Source organism: Euprymna scolopes, chromosome 24 (assembly GCF_053919585.1).
Source record: "Euprymna scolopes isolate OS-2025 chromosome 24, ASM5391958v1, whole genome shotgun sequence".
Taxonomy (NCBI): domain Eukaryota; kingdom Metazoa; phylum Mollusca; class Cephalopoda; order Sepiida; family Sepiolidae; genus Euprymna; species Euprymna scolopes.
Genome location: NC_136505.1, coordinates 88,837,589 through 88,859,437, shown reverse-complemented (window position 1 = coordinate 88,859,437; position 21,849 = coordinate 88,837,589). Strand labels below are relative to the sequence as shown.

Genomic DNA, 21,849 nt, shown 5'->3' with positions numbered 1-21,849 from the left:
TAATGTGGTGATGCCTGTGTAAAAAAAAAAAATCTTTCTTATTATTTTTATTATTATCTTTTTTCTTATTATTATAGTAAAATGTTGTTGTGTATTTTTTGTTTGTTTTGTTTTTACATTTTTATATTTCATTGATTTTTGCAGAACTCTACCAATGTCAACGATTTCTTAAATCAAACCCATCTGATCAAGTCTGAAACCTCAACTCGAATCTCAAAAGAACCAAAGAAATTATGACGATAATCCCAAAGAAACTTGCCTTCATCATGCAGCATCCCTCACACTCTTCAGGCAATCATCATCTTTCCAGCATCATCTTCCTTCTCATATTTCTCATAGGTATCCTTCAGATAATTGTCGGTGTTGGTTTTCTGTTTACATGCCGCAGCGCTCTCCAACCTGTCTCTTGTGCATTTTTTCTCAAGGCGCATCCTTGCAATGGACTACAAGCACCAGGTTATGGCGGCATCCTGAACATTGCCATTTCTACCTTTGGTCTAAGCTGTCTGGGACCGACACCTGCGTCCATTCTTTTGCTTATTGTTTCATTTGCAGAATTCCTTGCTGGTTTGCAATTCCTCTGTGCCCAACCGATTTCCTTCAAAGATTATTTTCAAATTCCAACTGCCGATGATGTCTGTAAAAACCAAAACTTAAACCCAGAGAAACTGTCTCTCTGCTGGCGGAATTTACAAAGCATGTACCCAACCTGTGCTAACCACACGAACACAATACAGATAGCTTGCTATGAGCTAACTGTGGATTACATTACCAGTCGTAGCAACGGCGTGGATTTCACTGCCAGTAACGACCCGTGTGCCATCATTATTAACGAACATGTCAGTTTAGTGTACACTCGGATGCGGCATCTCTCAGGAATTACAATCTTTTTCTTGGATATTCTTTGCATTCTTCTTGTGTTCTTTCTGATTTATTTGAACCAAAAACAAAAGAAAATCAAAGAGATAAATAAAATCTTCGAACGAACTGGCGTGCTTGCAAACAGTGACAAAATTATATTGAAACAAATGCACTCCGATAGTGACGACTCCCACCAAGAACCAACAATACCTCCTTAATCAACGAGCTGACTTGATGAGTCGACGTTTTAAATCGTTTTTTTTTTTTTTTCAGATTCTTATAACAGTTGTTCTTATTTGTTTCAGGTCTTTGACCAAGAGACTAAATGAATAAATAAAGAATGTTGTGAACGATATCATGTTTGAGTTTGGATAACTTGACCACATAAACCATTTTTTTAAACACTTATTAACCCAAAACAAAGCACAGTGTCACTTGGACGTAAGGGGTTACTATTTTGGACCATATTTAACCCAAAACAAAACACAGTGTCACTTGGACGTAAGGGGTTACTATTTTGGACCATATCTACAGGGACACTTTATAGGGAGTTGAGCAGCGAGATGTCTTCTGCATGTCAGTACAGTCAGGGAAGTAGGATACCGCAAGGGAATTCCAAAGTGTAGTATTTTGAGGGAAGAAACTACTAGAGTAGAAGGCTTTCCAGCATCTAGGGACCTCAACAGTGAAGGGGTGGGATTTTGCTGTTTGTCAGGTTAATTAAAGGTATTTACATACAGGAAGTGGAAGTGCTATAAGTTTGTCAGAGCACATTCCATTTTTTACCAGGGGGAGGCGGGTCACTGCTTATCAAGGGTCAAGGCTACCTGAAGATAAGGGTTAATGAGTGTCAGGTGATCAAGAAGACAACATCGTGATGATCGGTAATGGTGGAAATTGGGTAGGATTTGGTCATTCAAAAGGACTGCTCAACAAGAACTTGTTTACATTAGACTTGAAAACGATCATGTTATAGTCAGTTGGGAAGAAGTCCCTAGGTATTTGGTTCCACAGGCATGTAGTTCTAAGAAAGAAACTTTGTTCATGGAATTTTCCTTCAGTTTTAGAGAGAGAGACAGAGAGAAAGAGCGATAAATTGTAGACGCTTTTTGTAGCTAAACGAGTTCTTGTTGTGAATGTTTTACAAATATTTGAATTCCAAATATATTTCATTTTCAAGCAGAATTTTGAGAAATGATTTTAACTAAAAACCAATACAGAGAAACTTTCCCATAATACTACTGATTGAATAGTTAAAAAAAATAACTTGAATCCTTTCAACAATCTAAGAATATTCAGTGCAAATATATTTCAATCTATGCCTGACTTGTCCACTAAATTTCAATCATGAATGTCCAACAGTCTTTGCTTTATTGCTCTTCAATGATCCGCACATATTAATAACTCCCGTGTATACATTTCTCAGTACTGCCTAGATTTCGGTTGTGGTAACCCTTTTCAGTTCATGAATAATTTGGGAATCGTTTTGACAGACTTTGAGATAGCCAAACAGAAGAACTTGAAGAGAGGAGAAAGGGTTAAAGTCTGCTGGATGTGAAGCCCCATTTAGGATCACACCTCCTACTGATGAGACGATCATCAAAGTGTCCACACCCCACACTGTTCATCTTTCAAAACGCCTCTTTGTCGGTCAAAGACTATCTAACATTTATTAGGTAGTGCTTTGTATTAATCATTGAATGGTAATAAAAAAAAAAAAAATTAGAGTATTCATAAATGAAACTTGGTGGACAAGTCAGACATAGATTAAAATATGGTTGACTTGCTGAAAGGAGTTTAAGGTTTATTAACGATTCCAGGAGTAGCATTTTTGGAGAAGAGATATTATCCAGAGTCGGCAGATTGACCTTTTTAAAGCCAAATTTTGCGAATTTGGCCTTTTTAGAAGCAGTTTGACCTTAAAAAATTGAATTTAGCCTTTTTCAAAATTTTGCTTTAATTTTTGTTTTTTTTCTGATTATTTTATAAAAATATTTACTTGATTAGAGTGGCATAGTAGCAAAGTTGCATAGTAATGAGTTTTGACTTCTATACAGCTGTTGTAGTGTAATGTTGTAGTGTAACGTTGTCTGGGAACCAACACGTTGTAGCCTCAGTCGCAAAGCAAAGAATAGAAAAGAATTTCAACTTGCTTTTGTTTTTGTTGTACAACAACATTTATTTCCTCATTCTCTCATTAGCACCGTGACATCCCTCTTCTTGAATGTCATTCACACTTCTAACGTGATCTTGAACGTGCTTTCGTCTCTAACAAGATCTCCTTTATTGATGACTTTATTTTTCCCCAACCAATGACATCATTTTGCATGCATGTGTCCACATTACATTACACTTGCTAGACGAATTTTATCATGAATGTTTTACAAGGGGGAACCATAGATTGGAGCTCAGTCGAGCACCTGCCATGAAAATAATGGTAGAGTAGAAAATGACTGGCAACCTCTCTTCTGTGTCAGTTTTGTACTCTGTCCAAGCAGGAAATGATGTTCTGAGGGGGACCTCCCCAGATGCGGCAACAATGCTCCGTCTTAGGATGTACATGGCTCTTGTATAAAGATAAAGGACTGTATCGAGACCAAGATATTTTCTTGAGCAGTAGAAATGTTAGTACTCCCATAATATTCCTCATCACTAGGCTGAGATTCCATCTCATTAACTCTTATCCTCAAGTGGCTCTTATTCTCGATTAGTGATGACCCGATAGTAAAAAATGCAAATTTTTCTTTTCTTTGGGGTTTATGTGTGTAGGCGGATGGATATGTATATCTTAATAATTGGACCGTTTGGGCATCTTTGCTTGCTTGAATCTTGTAAATTTTGGTTTCAGTTTCGATTCTAGATATGGTGGACAACACATTTTTTTTTTTTGTTTTACTTTGGAAATTACGACTATATATTGGGTACAATATAATATGAAATAAATTGAAATAATTGACTCTGGCAACTAAGAAAGCTAACATGCTTGCTCGTCAATTTGCCTTAAACTCTACTTTGGACCTAGCAAACCACTCCCTTCCGGGTTCCTGCTTCCCCAACTGTACTGACATGCAGAAGTTCAAGTGTAATGTGAACAGATATCTTACCGCTCAACTCCCCACATAGCATCCCTGCAACTTATATCCCTGATAGTAGCCCCTAAATCAAAGTAGCACTGTGCCTTGTTTGGGGTGAAAATGTAACAATAAAATAAATAAATAAATACGAAATCTACCTAAATTAAAATATATTTAAGAGTATTTTACAATCGGGCAACACCAGGCAATCCCTACTAATAGTTAATAAAATTAACGATCCTGTTTGCAATCAAATGAAGTGGGACAGGGTATTTTCGCTTATCGAGTACAAATATGCTAAGTTCATTGGTACACATTCCATAATAGTATTTGTGAAACAAGGATAGGGTTTCAATACTGCGGCGATGTGACAGTAGTTGGGGCTTAGTAGACAGTGTAGAAAGTGTTAGAGCTAGCGACATTCTGAATTGAGACGAAAAAGAAGGAAGCTCAATTCATGATTTCTCCCCCTCTACTGATTGTGGATAGACCAGATACTACACTTTGAATTATTCACCCCCCCCCCCCAATTAAATCAAATACAATTTTTACAAATTGGGCAGATGCAAATGTTTGACAAAACAAATATCTTTTTCACATCTTGAAAAGGGTATCGAGTGCTTAGCATATAAGCATATAAGCACTGAGATACACCTACATATTTATTTTTTAGAAAAGGAAAGAGACAGCAATAAATATTTACTTAGATTTATAAACGGATATTCCGAATGCTGTATTTTACGTGTTAATTTTTCTCATTGGTTGAAACAGCAGAACGTACAGGATACGAAACTTGGTTGTTTACCTTGAGATCAGATGTTTGAATAAAAGTTAGAATTCATTGGTTTACGAGTATCTTATATATATACTTACCTTTGTTATATGGTGTTTCATAAAAAAACCCACAACAAGAAAGTCCAGAGAAAGCTAAGACTCGAGACTTAAACTTCCGGTTTGTTGGTTTTCATGAGTCGCGTGAGCTACAACGTTATTTGACTATGGAAATAATTATATCATTTATCACATTATACAAGTGAGTCACGAGAAACGGATGTTTTTAAGGGAAACAAAATCCTGCAAATATTTCAACAAAAATTGTATAATGTACATTTTTTTTTTTTTTTTACTAAACTTCGCCATTATGATATATTTAGAAACAAATAGCGTTCTAAAAACATCCGTTTCCCGTGAATCACCCTGTGTGTGTGTGTGTGTGTATATATATATATATATATAAACTGTTAAAAACGGGCAAAAGTTATAGCCCACTGACTACGATTGGGTGCTTTATGCTAAATTGATTGTTGAATATGGTTAAATTTGTGCTAATTTTTTGCATTAAATATTTATTTCTATTACTTCCCCATTTTGCATCGAATGGATGTCATAATTCTTAGTTCGCTTCACCTTATAACAAATGTTCATACAAAATTTCAACCAGATCAGTACAGTAGTTTCCGAGAAAACTTTGAGTAAATGTGGTATTATGGTGATTAATCTCTATTAATCCATAATTGTGCATCGAAGGGATGCCATTACCATAACAAATGTAGGTACAAAATTTCAGGCATTTCGGCTCAGTAGTTTCCGAGAAAAAGTATAGAGAAGTCGAGTTCTTGGGAGACAGGTGAAAATAAAAAAAACTAAAACGGAAACGTAACTGAAGGGGGGGGACGCTGTGACATCGAAAATAAAAAAAAAGTAGTTAGACATTGAAAAGAGGGTACTTGTACAGTTTAATCAAGACATTAATAAATGAAAATATTGAAAAAAGGTTATCCGTGTTGGACTGAAGATCTCAAAAAAAAAAAATTTCACCTAATTTGATCTCGTAGTTTTTTTTTTATTTTGCTTTTTTTACAGCGAAAAAAATATGACAGCACGTTGAAGATAGCCATCTTGGTATTTTTTGACCACGCCATGGGGAGATAACTCAATTTAAAGCGCCGACACCCCTTCCCTATTTTTAATACTAGCTTTTCTTCCTAAAAATCGAACCTTTTGCTCGGTATCATAACAAATTGTTTTTTCGCTGTAAAAAAAAAAAAAAAAAATTTGATGAAATTAAGTGAATTTTTTTCGGAGAACTTCATTCCATAATGGATACGTACAATATAAACTTTTTCCGATATTTTCATTTTTTTTAATGTCTTGATTAAACTGTACAAGTATCGAAAAGAGAAATTTAAAAAACAAACACACGAGGAAAAAAAAAAGAAAGAAAATAGATATTGATAGAACTTGATTGCGAAATATTCAGGACACAAGATAATAAGCATACGTTTTGTGTTTTTTATTAAAGCAAAAAAACAAAAAAAAAACAAATAATGACTGAACTTTATCATACTTTATGTTTTGATAATGCTTTCAGGTACAATTTATTTCACGCTTTTAACTTGGCAATTGCAACAATGTGTTTGACATATCCATTATAACTAGAGCCATGACAACAGAATATTCTCATCATTGTTTGGACTCTCGACTATATGCCAGACACGGTTGTGAAAATGACACTCAAGATGAGAACAGTAGTCCAAAGAATCCAAATAATACGAATAATCATTCCTCATCTTAAAAAAATTCAGAAACGTAATATATTTATATGATTGTGAAAAATGTACACTTCTGTGGAATAAGTGATTATACCCAAGATTCTCCGCTTTTGTAACTTCCGGTTGATACACTGCAGACGTGACGTCAGCAACAAACAAGGTCTTTTCACTTCTGATTAATGATTACAATTCTCTCAGATAACGTGATCACAACCGATTTCCTTATGTTAAGAATGACTTTCTTGTTCGTTTGATCATGCGTAATTATTCAGCTAAATGATAATCAGTAGGGCTATGACAACAGAATATTCTTATCATTGTTTTAACTCTCGAGTATATATCCGACACAGTTAAACGACCGAAAACCACATCACTCTATATAAAAGCATATAAGAGATCAACGGATACACACTCGAGAGTCAAAACAATGAAAAGAATATGCTGTTGTCCTAGCCCTAATTTCAACCAATATTTTCAAATGGTATTTTCTTGCAGTTTCCTAGTTTCACTCGATTATGTGAGTTAATTTCTCGAATGCATTCCTGGTGTGTTCTCCTTCAATTCCTGTAGAGTTTTACGTTTATTGATACAAAGTTTTTCTTTGGATACTCTCCCCTCCCTGCCGCGCGCGCGCGCACACACACACACACACACACACACACACACACACACACACACACACACACACACAAAAAAGTCAGTTCCTATTTACAATGCCTCCCCACGAGGCAAGGCAGAGTTAGACACCAGGGTCGTTTTTTTAACGGAGAGAAAAGGAACAAAAATGAAAATTGTCTCAGTCGTGAAGGATTTCTTCTCCACTGAGAGAGAACAAGAAATTGAAGTGTAATAGCATCTGAAGACAGATACTACACTTTGATCTTGGTCTGAAGGCCAAAACGTGAAGGCCAGTTGATATTGCCAACTTTTTCATTTTTGTCCTTTTTTTTTTTTTCAAACAAATCTTCACTTTTTTTTGTTATATTGTGTTAAAATTCCATTAAAGTATCATCTATTATTTCTTTGCCATCTTGTATTTTCAAAATAAGTTGTGAAACTGATCCATTGCTTACGTTCATTTTTTTGAAAAAAAATTTCTTATTTATACGGCGGGGGGGGGGGATTACAGAAGGATCGCTGAGGGATTTTACACTTTGAATAAATTCTTTATTTTTCATGGTACCTTAATAGAATTTTAACATGAAGTTGCGAAGACAAAGTGTTGACCATATCAACGATAACCAATATTTTCAATTCAGACGGTATTTTCCTTGCAGTTTCATGCAAACTTGGTATTTAAATTCTAAAATCGTTTCTAAATAATCTAAGGAAACAATCATATGTTAAATAAACGATGAAATAAAGAAAAATTAAACAATAAAAAAATGATTAAATTATTTTAAAATTTCAACGATTAAATTTTTGAGAAATAAATAACTCAACCGTTGGTTGCCAAGATGTTGCTAAGGATTTTTTTTTAAAAACTTGATTAGATTTTTTTTTATTATTCATGATACTTGAAAAGAATTTTAATATAATATGACAAAGACGATTGAGATTTGTTTGTAAAAAATAACAAAACTAAAAAAAAATTTATTCATGAAAAATAACATCTTTTAAATACTTTCCATTTTCAGCTTCACGAATTCATGTCCTTTCCAAAACATTCTCCATAAGGGATTAAAAAAAAAAAATTACATAGGAATCACCAATTATCAAGGCCCGGAGGCCACTCGAAGATAAGGGTTAATGGGTATACATTAGTCAAGGGGATTATAGTGTAGTAAACATAAATAGTGGAAATTTTGTAAATTGGATTACTTAGGGGGACGGTTCATCAAGAACTTGTTTACGTTAGACTTGAAGACAATCAGATTGTAGTCAGCTGGAAAGCAGGCAAACGGAAGAGAGTTCCACAGGCATGCAGTTCTAAGAAAGAAGCTTTGTTCATGGAATCTACGTTTAGGTTTAGGCACAGATAAAGAGTGTGGGAAATTATTAATAGTGGTTTTAGCTAGACGAGTGTTTTTCGTGAAAGTTTGACAATGGAGGACCATAGATTGAAGCTCAGACGAGCACTTGCCATGAAAATAACGATAAAGCAGAGACAGGCCCGTGGGAAAGAGGTTGCAAAGAAGAGAAAACGGCATCCCCCCCACTAAGCTACGAAGTCTATTTTGAACTCTGTCAAGGCAGGATAAGCTGCTTCTAGCAGCTCCTGCCCAGATGTGGCAAAAGTAGTCCATCATTGGCTGTACCTGACTTTTATATAGGTAGAGAATTGCATCAGGAGTGACGTATCTACTGAAGCAGTAGAAGGATCCTACTATTTTTTCAGCAACCTTGGCAACGGATTTGATATATGTGTTCCATTTCAGATCAGGAGTATTAGTCAAGCCCAAAAGCTTGTCAAAACATGGAGCCTCACCAAGACGAGAGCCATTCATTTCAATTAATTCCAGATAGGGATCAGAGCGGTGATGATGTAAAGATAGGAGCTTGGTTTTAGATGCATTAAAAGTAACCAGCCACTGCTTTCCGCATTGTACCACGTGCTCAAGATCACAGAAGAGAGAGTCAGAGAGAACTTGGTCATTTATGGTCTTTGATGTGTTGCTATAGAGGGTAGTGTCGTGATTCCAGCAGCACTGAATTACTGATTTGATTCTTCGACTTCATTCCTAATGTTCTTTTAATTCATGTAGAATTTTAGGCTTCTTGATGTAAACTTTTTCGTTGAAATATCGCCCACAAGAAAAAGTTACTAACAGATTGAAAATGGAAACCATTTTAAAAATGTTATTTCTTATAATTAAATCATTTCAATTTTTGCTCTTTCTTTGCAAGCAAGTCTTCATTGTCTTCGTCATAATTTTTTTTTTTTATATACAAGGGAATCACCACTTATCAAGGCCACTCGAGAATAAGGGTTAATGAATATATGGTGGTCACTGGGACAACGGCACAGTAATAGTTAGTGATGGAAATAGGGTAGAAATGGATTACTTAGAGGGACGGCTAAACAAGAATTTGTTTACATTAGACTTGAAGAAAACCATATTGTTGTCAGCTGGAAAGCAGGCCAGCAGAACAGAGTCCCACAGGGGGGGGAGTTCTAGGAAAAAAGCCTTGTTCATGCAATTTGCATTTAGATGTAGGCACAGATCGAGAATGAGAGAAATTGTTTATAGTGGTTATAGCTAGACGAATGTTTTTTGTGAAAGTTTAGCGAGGGATGACGATAGATGGAAGCTCAGACGAGCACTTGCCATTTAAGTAACGATAGAGCAGACACAAGCTCGCAATGGCTCTTGTGGGAAAAATGTTGCAGCGAACAAAAAATTGTATCATCTAGGAGTTTTTGAAGTTTGTCAAGGCAGGATAGGGTGCTCTGAGCATATTGCAGATACGACAACAGTACTCCATTTTGTACAGGTAGAGGATTGTGAGATACCTTCTGGAGCGGTAAAATGATGCAACCATTTTTCAGGCGACCTTGGCAACAGATTTGATGTATGTTAAAATTCCATAAAGGTACCATTAAAAATCAAGAATCTATTTAAATCAAAAATCCCTTCTGTAACTTTTTGGCCAACCTGTAGTTATTAGGACATTAGAAATTTTGTCAGAAATCATTTTTTCCAAACAATTATGATTGAAATTTTTTCTTTTTTTTTTCTCCTTTTTTGTGCGTGCATCTGTTATTAATACGTCATTAAAAATAAAAACAAAAAAAAAATAAAAATAAAAACCGAGGAAATGTCATTTAAAAGCGTTTGTTCATCGCAAATCTAGTTAGAATGATAGACACTAAGAAATGATTACTTACAGAAGCCGTAATCTTGTAGATACAAGAGATGATTTTCAGCTCTTTGGTTTCAGAATGTTTGACAACGCTTTAAAAAGAAGAAAACATACAATCAAATTTTGTAAAATTATGTTAATTTTCAAATCAAAACAATGAAAAATATCAAATAACAAAAAAAAAATAAAAGCAAAAGTTATAACCTGTTGAATTTATGCAAAATTGATGGTTGAATACGGTTAAATTCGTGCTCATTTCTGCATTAAATATTAATCCGTAACAGTGCATCAAACGGATGCCATAATACTTAGTTTACTGCACATTATCATAACAAAGCCCCATAAAAAAATTCCAACCAGATCGGACCAGTAGTTTCTGAGAAAAGTGAAACAGACAGACAAACTGAGAGAAATATAGAGAATTTTTCAAAGATAAGAAAGAGGATAATTTTCTGGGAATTGTGTGGACAAATATAAACAAGAACGAACATTCTTAATTTTTTTTTCTTACACAGTGATCACCACTTATCAAGGCCCGGAAGCCACTCAGGGATAAGGGTTATTGCAAGTACATTACGTTAGTGTGGAGATTTGATGAAGTGTTTACTTAAGGGGGCGGTTCATTAGGAATTTGTTAACGTTGGACTTGAAGACATCCAAGTTGTAGTCCGGTGGGAAGCAGGCAGACGGAACAGAGTTCCACAGGCGTGCAGTTCTAAGAAAGAAGCTTTGTTCATGGAATCCGCGTTTTGATTTAGGCACAGATATAGAGTGGGGGAAATTTTTCACAGTGGATTCAGCTAGACGGGTGTTTTTTGTGAAAGATTGGCGAGGGGGGGGACCAGAGATTGGAGTTCAGACGAGCACCTGTCATGGAAATAATAATAAAATAAGGATAGGCTCGCAACGTCTAATGTCCGTTCATTTAGTGATGAAAATACTATGACAAACCAAGAAAAATGATATTTGGAATTTTTGAGATTATTCGTATTATTTGGATTATTCAAACTACTGTTCTCACCTTGAGTCTTATTTGCAAAACGTTTCGGTCGATTTCACCTCTAGCCTTCTTCAAGTGTATCTTGCCAAACTTGTGAATCTGCACAGAACCTTTTATTTAATCCATGGGGATAGCATGCTCTCGTTCCGTTAGCCACGACTGGGTACAAGTCCTAAGTAATTTGCAATTGTACTTTTGGGTCACCCACACTAAGGATTGAGCCTTCAATCTCCAGAAAGTTAACTTTTACAACTGAATTTCACCAAGTATTCTATCCACTGTGCCACGGGCCCTTGCAGACAATTCTAGTCCAAATTTTAGGAATCTTAAACTTATTTTGATTTCTAGACGTCTTTTTAATATTTCATATATATATATATATATATATATATATATATATATATATAAACAAATTTGTAGTATTCCGAATTATACTGGGTTAATATAATTCAGTAATTGTTCATATACCAATAAATTTAAGTAAAAAAAGATGACTTAAAAAGTAAGCTACAAAATTATCATATTTCATAACTGAGCATTCATATACTGTTTTAACAAAAACCAAGACTTCAAGAAATAGGTTGAGAACAAGAAAAAGTGTATTTCATTGTTAGTTACAATTGTTTCAAGACCATTTCGACAAATTCAAACAGTATGTCGTTTGAAAATTTTCACAAGAACAGCCTTTCTTCAGACTTATTAAATAAAAAACACTTTAACAATGAAACATTAAGGAAAAAAAATTCTTTTATGAGAAAAAGAAAACAAGCGGGGACACTTTACCTCTGTTGCATCCTTTGTAAAGTATTTTTTAAAGATTTATATATATACTTATTTTCGTATCTTTATATAAAAAAAACGAATTTCAAACTAAATATCAAACGATGTTACCACTAATTACCTATACCCATTAAATATGTTTTATTAATACGATTTATCGATTTCTTAAATTAGATTTATATATTTCTTTATTTAATTAAACTTATTTTTTTTAATATTTATTTTTTAATTTTTTTCTTTTTTTTTTCCTTAATTTCTTCTTTTTCCATTTTTAATTTTATTATTTATTAGATCGGACTAATCAACTAAGTTAAATCGTTACAAAACCATGTAAGTTTCGTCTCGGGAATTTGCTCTGTTTATTTACAAAATTATCTGCATGTTTATTTATGCGATTTAGGACTGGTTTAAGTTTAAAACTTATTCAATAAGGAAATAAAGTCTAAACATTACTTTATATTTAGTTCATTTTCATTCTTCATTTGAAATTAAAGATCTTGATCTATTTATTATTTTTATCTTTTTTAATTTTATATTTTTTTTATTATATATATATATATATATATATTCCTTTTTTCCTTTCATATATATATTTATATATATATTCCTTTTTTCCTTTTATATATATATATATATTCCTTTTTTCCTTCTTTCCTTATATATATATATATATATATATATATATATATATATATGTATATATACTCCTTTTTTTCTTCTTTCCTTATATATATATTCCTTTTTTTTCTTCTTTCGTTATATATATATATATATATATATATATATATATATATATATTCCTTTTTTTTCTTCTTTCGTTATATATATATATATATATATATTCCTTTTTTTCTTCTTTCCTTATATATATATTCCTTTTTTTTCTTCTTTCGTTATATATATATATATAATATATATATATATTCCCTTTTTTTCTTCTTTCCTTATATATATATATTCTTTTTTTTCTTCTTTCCTTATATATATATATATTCCTTTTTTCTTCTTTCCTTATATATATATATATATATATATATATATATATATATATATATATATATTCCTTTTTTTTTTCTTTCGTTATATATATATATATTCCCTTTTTTCCTTCTTTCGTTATATATATATATATATATATATATATTGCTTTTTTCTTCTTTCCTTATATATATATATATATATATATAAGTTATGAAAATAACTATGGCAATTAAGCCGCAGAGTATTCTGCGTTTCATTCTTATGAGAATTCGTCGTGATTGAAACACGGAATATTCTGTGTAGCTTAATTGCCATATCTATTTTCATAACTTACTACCTAGCTCTACCTATGTATCGAGCACTGTTGAAGTAAATACTGAAAAATTTATGCATAAATTTATATCTTCGTATATTAATTTATGTGATTAAATGAAGTAATCATATATATATATATATATATATATATATATATATATATATATATATATATATATATACCGTGACGTTCCTATCCTGGGCGTCACCAAATCACCCGACAATCAGATGTCATTAGCGTCTAAACTTCTGGTGCGTGAGTTTGAAGTATTTTTAGAATCTCAGCCTGGCAACAACCCATCGTCCAATCAAATTAACCCTTTCATATTGGATGCGTAGGTGTTTGCAGGGGGGGGGGCTGATGTCACATGCAAAAGACTGAAAAGATAAAAACTCAGTCTAGAATCAACCTTCGACAGAAAAGTATTGTATCGACTATGAGAGATTTAAACGCTAACTCGAAATCGAAAACTCTTATTTCTGAAAAATAAGGATGGAACGTAGGTGCACGTTTGTTATGCTGTGCGTGTTTCCTCACGAGAGCAGAATGTAACACAAGATCATCCACTGACGACAGTAGATTTGACATATTATTCAAGCATTGTGAATCAGACCTATCCAAGGAAGGTATAAGGCCATATTACTCGAGTATCGTGTATCCAACACATTCAATGGAGGCACCATGCCACTGTATATTTTAGAATTGAACATCTGGGGACTTTATTCATCTGGATATACATTCAGGAAAAAAAATTTGTAGAGAACTTATCTTCTTTCTTGGTTTAATCATAATATTTTTATCAGTAGTGTCAAAAACTTGGTAGATTGTTCTTTTCTTTGAAAATTATAATCTCAACTCAGAATGACTTTAAAATTAGTGCGCATCAACCCACGTGGTAACTTATTTCTTTTTGCAGCCATGAGAAGAGGGTTGCAGAGTTGGATGATACAAGTCTGATTCCGACGCCTAGAATTCCTAGAATGCTGACTCCGACTCCTTTGATATCTTCGACTCCAACTCCTTGACCCCTATGTGGAAATCTATTTTGCAGATCCATATGTTGTATATCGAGATATATTATAAAACGTGTCATATGTTGTATGTGAATGTATTCCATAACAACGTACATGTTGAATAGTGGGTTTTATATTTTATCTGTATATTCATGTACGTGTAAATGCGTGTATGTATATATACGTCATATCATTTAGTTGATCGTCTAGTGTGTATATTTTAACATTTATGCAACAGTTCTAACAGGAACCGATTGACGTGGACGTATCGAAACAGTTGTAGAATCTCTCCCAAATCTACATACATCATGTGTTTCTTTACGTCACATCATTCCGTGCATCAGACCAACCTAATGTCCCCAATCTAGTTTATGCAAACTCAAAAATAATGCTTACATCTATTTTCTATTTTCACATTCCTTTTGCTATATTATATGTCGATCATTTTTCCCCCCAATTTAATTGTTTATTCTTCTAATCATAATAATCGATCCAGTGACCAGCCGTCGCTCAAATCCAATAATGAAAATAATAATAATGTTTTGACCCTTGGCCTTGCGAATAAAAAAATTGTAACTTTTTGGGGTATTGGAATCGGTATCAGAAAATTTGTGCCTATTTTCCAATGCCTACAACGATTCTTTTAATTGTCTTTTTTTTTATTTGATTTTCTTCAAATAAAAATATTCTACTGCTGATAGTAATACTTAAACAGTGAATATCTATTGATTTTAACCTAGTAGTAAAACTAAAATCGATAGATCATCCCTCACAAGTGTATCGTTACGTTTAAGAAAATATCTGTACATTTAACATGTGTTTTTACGGTAATCGTGAAAAACAACAGCTTTATAGTTAAATATTAAGAGATTAAAAAAGAATTGGAATCGGTAATTGTATTGGAATCGGGAATTTAATACAGAATCAGTAATTGTATCGGAATTGGAAAAAATATTGGAATCGTCCCATCCCTAATATATATATATAGTACTAAATAGTGATATTTACATTTAGAAACAAAAAGTTTCCTAAAATTCATACTAGAATTGTCCCCATGGACCTAGAATTTACCTCTCAAACATTGAGTTAGTAAGGAAGTTAAGAACATAATTTTCCTCTCCCCAATTGACAATTTAAATACGTTATCGCATATCTTTCTTGTGGGTTTATTGGTCTCACTGAATTCCATGACAAGAATTCACCTAGTTTGGTGGAGTATCCAGTTTCATGCTGTTAAGGTAATATCACTTGGAGAAAATGCCCCATTATTCATCAAAGCCAGTGTAGGTTAACATCTTAAAAAGATCTTATCTGAGTTGCGAATACTATGTGATTTTGTAATATTTAGTTAGGGTATACTTGTAGGGTGAAGTATCCTCATACCAGGTTGTCCTGACAAACCTTTCTACAGAGAAACCCTAGACAATCGAGGACAGTGTCTAGTAGTCATTAAAGCTCTCGCCAGTAAGCATTCAGGCTCTTTTCTCTCTCCATATTTAATAAGACTTGTGTCCATGAATATACTGATATATCACTCTGTGAACAACACTCCTTTTTACCAATGATGTTTTGCGGTTTAAATTACCATAAAGAAGATGTCAATGAGTATTTTGTGGACAACTGTGAAGTCAGCAGGTTTTCCAAGATGGCGGCTGTGTGTCTCGAACTAGACTAGAAATTCGTACTATTTAAATGGCATAATGATTAGAGCTAGGACAAGAGCAAATTCTTTTCATTGTTTGGACTCTCGAGTGTGTATCCGTTGATATCTTATATGCTTTTATATAGAGTGATGTGGTCCTTAGTTGATTAATTGTGTCTGTGTCGGATATATACTCGAGAGTCAAAACAATGAAAAGAATATTCTGTTGTCATAACCCTAATAATGATTAACTCAAAATTCAAATGTAATACAAGAAAACCCCGGTATACGGCATTAAAAATTAGTAACAAAATACAGTGCAGTATATAATACACATGTATATAATCAAATAACATTGTAAATAACACTGGAAGGCGAGGCAAATACCGTAACCAGGGGAAGGAAAAACACTGTATTCCACATCGTAACCTGAAAACGGTATCCTAGGGCCGCCGTATCCCGGGGTTCTACTTATCTTAATATTTTTATATAAATAAAATGTTGAAATATGTATTATTTGGATTATTCGAACTACTATTCTCATATTGAATGTTATTTACATAACGTTTCGGCCGATTTAACCTCCGACTTTCTTATCCAATGGAAGAACCTGGGCATAACAGATAAAATACGAGGTAAAATTCAATTGTAAGTGACACTTTCTAGAAGTTGATGGTTCAATTCTCAGTACGGGCGATACTCAGAACATAAGTCTGAATTACTTAAGACTTCAATCCAGTCATAGCTGGTAAAACTAGAGCATGCTACCCCCCACGGATTAAATGATTCCTTATTTTGTAATATGTAACAAAACCAAAAACATAAAATTAATTTTAATGCCTAAACAGATTTTTCTCTTTTGTTCTTACATGACAACGATCTTTATAAATTGCCCTAAACTAACCCTAAGTTTTAGGCTTAGTTCGGTTTAAATTCTGTAAAAGCACCAACTTATCTTTCTTTTTTTTTTTTAGTCATATTTTTCACAAACTTTTGTTCGGTTAATAATTTTAATGCTGTAATAATTAAATCCTATTAAAAATAATAATTTGGTAACAAAAGAAAACAATATAGTTTTAAAAACAATTTGTTAAAGTATTTATGAAATTTAAAGATGTCGATCGATAATACAGGGTGGCCCACTTAAGAGTATCCCGATATCTATAATCTTTCTCTTACTGACCAACTGACACCACAAGACAAAATGCAATTCTTTTTCCAACAAGATGGCGCTACATGCCACACGTCTCACAAATCACTGACACGAGTTCATGACATGTTTATGGAAGAGAGAACAATAAGCAAAGGATTATAGCCACCATGTTCCCCAGACTTGTCACCATGTGATTTTATCTTTGGGTGACTTTAAAACAAAAAGCTTAGACAAATAATCCTTATAATCTAGACCAACTAAAGAACATCACCAATGCTATTAATATCTGCAAACGTTTAACAACGTTTGCAGATATTATTTAAGATTTTATTTAAGATTTTATGTATATTATTTAAAAATTTTCTTTTTTTTTTTTTTTTGTTGAGTTGGCCAGAACATGGTAAAACAACAATTATGAAGATAAGGATACGAATAAACACACAAACTATGAAATCTTATCTCAAAGGATCCTCACCCCCACCAAGAAAAAAAAATAAAATAAAATAAAAAATATAAAAATAATATATAAATGAAAACTCTCCACTAAATCAATATCTTTACCACCCCTCCCCCTCCTCTCAAAATGAAATTCTACTTTTTTAGACTGTTTTAGAATCGGAATTGGAATCAGCAACTGTATTGGAATCAGGAATTTACAACAGAATTTGTAATTGTATTGGAATAAGAAAATTACTGGAATCGTCCATCATTACAGATATAACATAATCCCAAAGTCATTTTCGAAACACTATGTATATAAGCACCTGTCGGTCGCAACAATAAAACTGTATACAAATAATCCTCACAATCTAGACCAACTAAAGGAGAACATTACCAAGGCTATCAGGAGAATCACCAGAGCTCTATCAGTAAACCTAATTAAACGTGCCCAGAGATGCATAGATGTCAACGGGGAGCACTTCCAGCATCTTTTATAACACTACACGTAATTTAAACAATAAAAGAATGTTGCTCTTTTTTATTACATTTTCTTCGCTACTTTTAAGTGAGCCACCCTGTATAATAAAGCAAATGTTCTTTAAATAAACATACCTTTGTGTTAATTGAATCGCATGATAATTGAACATTAAAAAGCAAATGACTTTAATTGCTACACTCTTTCTTTCTCCACTTTGTTGGAATTTGCTTTTTACTCCCAAAGGCAAGTTTTCACAGAAACGTGTTAACTCAAAGTATTTTCAACCGATGAACATCGTTTCAAACCCTAAAATGTAACACGTCTATGTCAAAATAATAAGCTTATGCGAACTAAGAAACATGGAAATGAGCAGCCAAAAACAGAATTCTAAAGCCGGACACACCTTGAATAGAACCCAAAGAAGTACACTCAACCCCCCCCCACACGTGTCTTTGACCAGGAGAGGCTAGTTGCAAAGAAATCTTCAATAATTTACATACAAGTCTTCTTCATCTCGCAAGCACATTCTTACACACACGCAAAGGTCAGACAAACAGAAACGAATTGCTATAAACACAGTACAAGAACAAGGTAAACCAACATACACACACATACATAATGGCACGCAGCTAAATACTCACATATGTATATTACTTACATGTTATTCACACTGATTGTTTTGATTAATGACCATTTACTTAAATTTCTTTACCGACGTGGATTTGTATAAACATCCACTAATTGAAAATACTTTTTATTCTTATAAAATTATAAAATGAAAATATTTTACTATAAATTTTTGTTTTTCTCAATTTTTCATTTACAAAACTCTGTTTATGTCTTAGTTAGCACTTGCTACCTGGTGACCCTTCTTATTTTCTGAATGTTTCATTTATTTCCATTTATATATGCATGCCCATATATATATATATTAGTGTTGGGACGATTAATCAGAATCGGGAATCAGAAAAATCAGAATATTTGAGGGTATCAGAATCGGTATCGGAATCAGAAAAAATTGTATCGATTTTCTGATGCCATTGTCTTTCTTATTTGATTTTGTTTAAAGCCAAATCTTCCATTGCTGGCAATAATGATAAAATAATAAATATTTATGGATTGTAAATTACCAGTAAAACTAAAATCGATAAATCGTCCCCCACAAGTATATTTTTACGTTTAGGAAAATATTTGCACATTTAACATGTGTGTTTTTACGGTAATCAGAGAAAATATACAACTATATAGTTCAATATTTAGGATTTATAAAGAATCGGGATCGGTAATTGTATCTGAGTCGGGGAAAATATTGGAATCGTCCCATGACTAATATATATCTTTCATTTTCTTCCTTCACTATAACATAAAATTTAGACAATATTGTTATATAGTTGTAGAACAGAAGAGAAATTAGCTGCTATTTATCTATCGATCTATCTTTGTATCTATCTATCGATAAATCTATCTAACTGGCGAAGTAAACAAGAGATGTAAACTATGTTTTTATAAAAAAAAAAATACTCGTAGATCATCGTAATACTTACGAATTCCAATTAATCGCTTAAAACTGATTTCATTTTATAAAAATAAAACTACTTGACCAATTTACGTGATATTTTAATGTCCCTATCCGCTTTCTGTCGCCGAGACATGCATCATAAAGATTTTTTTTTTAATTTTTATTTATTTATTTTCAAAAAAGGCGAGCTATGGAGTAGCATCATTTTCTTGCAAAAAATTAATTACAAAAAATTAATTACAAAAAATTAATTACAAAAAATTAATTACAAAAAATTAATTACAAAAAATTAATTACAAAAAAAAACAGAGAGCGAAACGAAAATGAAATAAAAACATTTCCGGGCGATACCGGAAAAGTAAAGAACACGTTTTCATATTTTAACATCATAACGATTTTCAAAAAGTGTAAACTGGGCCAGATTAACACACATACAGAAGTCCTACCTAACTAATATTCCTGGTGAACTAAGTGCAAAAGAGATTCAGGGAACAGCGAGGATACTAAAAAGAGCTCTCGGTTGGTTTCAATAAAAAAGCGGGGCAATGTTGGCAGCTGGTTTGGCTGCCCCATACCCGGCATTACAATCTTCAAAGGAAGAAAAAAAAAAAAAAAAAAAAAAAAAAGACCACAGAGGTTGGTGGGAGGGACCGAGCTGTGGATTTCGAGCATCCAAATGGGGGCAAGATAAGGGGATCAATCACATTCAAACTCCTTTTCTCATAATATTTCTAAATTAGCAGGGAGACCCGACGTTGCCTGGGATAGAATGAAGATCAATGAAGGTTTCACATTTTCAATACCTTTATTGTCATCGAAATCGGTAAAATCGATCATTTGTCAATCAAATTGATTAATTACCTGCTCTAGTTGGGAACCCACCATGGTGCACCAGGAGGAAGATCACATGTCTTCCCGCAATGACTTAGTCTAAACTACATTGTAGTCTACATTGCACTGCAGAGAATCTACTGTTGATTTTAAGAAATTATTTTTATATAATTACTTGACTTAAAGCTGAAAATGCAAAAGTCAAGTATCATGGTTCAATTGTGTTCTATTTCAAACGCGCTTCTGTCCTCTCAAAGAACCTACTGTTAATTCTATACACTGTTCTCTTATACGTGAGTAGTGTTAAAACTTAAATGCACTTGTGAGGTTATGTTGTATAACAATTCTAAATTTGGTCAAAACTGGACTGTTACTTCTTTAATGGAATTTCTTTTGATTATCGATACTTATCAGAGGCATTCCGATATGAAACCTATCTAATAACATGCCCAGACACATAAAGTACATTTGTGTGAAATTTCATAAAAAAATCATTCTACTCCCCACACACACACAATGCCTTTTATGTATAAATAGAGATACTAGGACTTATACTTGAGTCTCTGGGGTATACAATCAAGTTGGCAACGGGCATCACCAGACTTCTGCATGCGGCTGCTCATACACACAATAACAAGAGTACCATTGAAACCATTTCTCTCACAAGGTTTTGGAGGTAGGTAGGGCCTGCTATGTTATAGAGTGCATGTTGTTTATGACATATTTGGGGTAATGACGTAATAACCCAGTTTGTGTTTGTTGATAATGTCATAAAGTCGTAAGACTGGCAGACAATGGAGTCTTACCCATGACGAATATAGCAGCCCCACTCCCATTACTAATAAAAATAAAGAGGTTGCGGGGCAAAAAATGGTTGGCAGTGGTGGAAAGGGAATGTCTAGCTATGTTCAACTTTAAAAATAAAGAATCTCTCATGGGAATTTTTTTTTTTTCCTACAATCACAAAAGAGACGTTGCTAGTGTCTCTCTACTCTATATCGTTATTTCCATGGTAGGTGCTCGACTGAGCTCAGATCAATAGTCCTCCCCTCTTCGTGTAAAGCATTCACAACAAGAACTCATCTATCGCTACTGCAAAGAACTTTGTTTTCTTCCTATGTGTACTTAAAACTAAACCGAACTTCTGTAAACAAAAACTCCACATCAATGGAACAAAATACCATGGAACTGCTTTCCTGCTGACTAAAACATGGTCGTCTTCAAGACTAATGTTAACAAATATTTTCAAGCCGTCCTGTTAATAAGCAATCAAATTCTTCCATTTTCATCTATCAATTCCAAATCCTCTCCTTATATTATTCATCATCTCACTGACAATTTCATTAATCCTTATCTTTGAATGGCTTTTTGCCTTGTAGGTGGTAACTCGGTACCTCTGTTTAG

The 21,849-nt window shown here is 33.3% G+C and overlaps 2 protein-coding genes across 4 annotated transcripts in view; one reads left to right on the top strand and one right to left on the bottom strand.

Annotated features, from left to right (window-relative positions):
• Window positions 1–1,214, top strand: part of LOC145246824 (uncharacterized) — a 58,410-nt gene extending 57,196 nt beyond the window's left edge. For both annotated transcript variants that reach the window (XM_080108660.1, XM_080108659.1), the window contains exon 2: window positions 145–1,214. In XM_080108660.1, the coding sequence (XP_079964786.1) occupies window positions 234–1,079 (846 nt within the window). In that variant the 5' untranslated portion in view covers window positions 145–233 and the 3' untranslated portion in view covers window positions 1,080–1,214. The remainder of the gene's footprint in view (window positions 1–144) is intronic.
• The window catches only part of LOC145246825 (cilia- and flagella-associated protein 300-like), a 488,667-nt gene that overhangs the window by 419,948 nt on the left and 46,870 nt on the right, over window positions 1–21,849 (bottom strand). For both annotated transcript variants that reach the window (XM_080108661.1, XM_080108662.1), the window contains exon 6: window positions 10,317–10,383. In XM_080108661.1, the coding sequence (XP_079964787.1) occupies window positions 10,317–10,383 (67 nt within the window). The remainder of the gene's footprint in view (window positions 1–10,316; window positions 10,384–21,849) is intronic.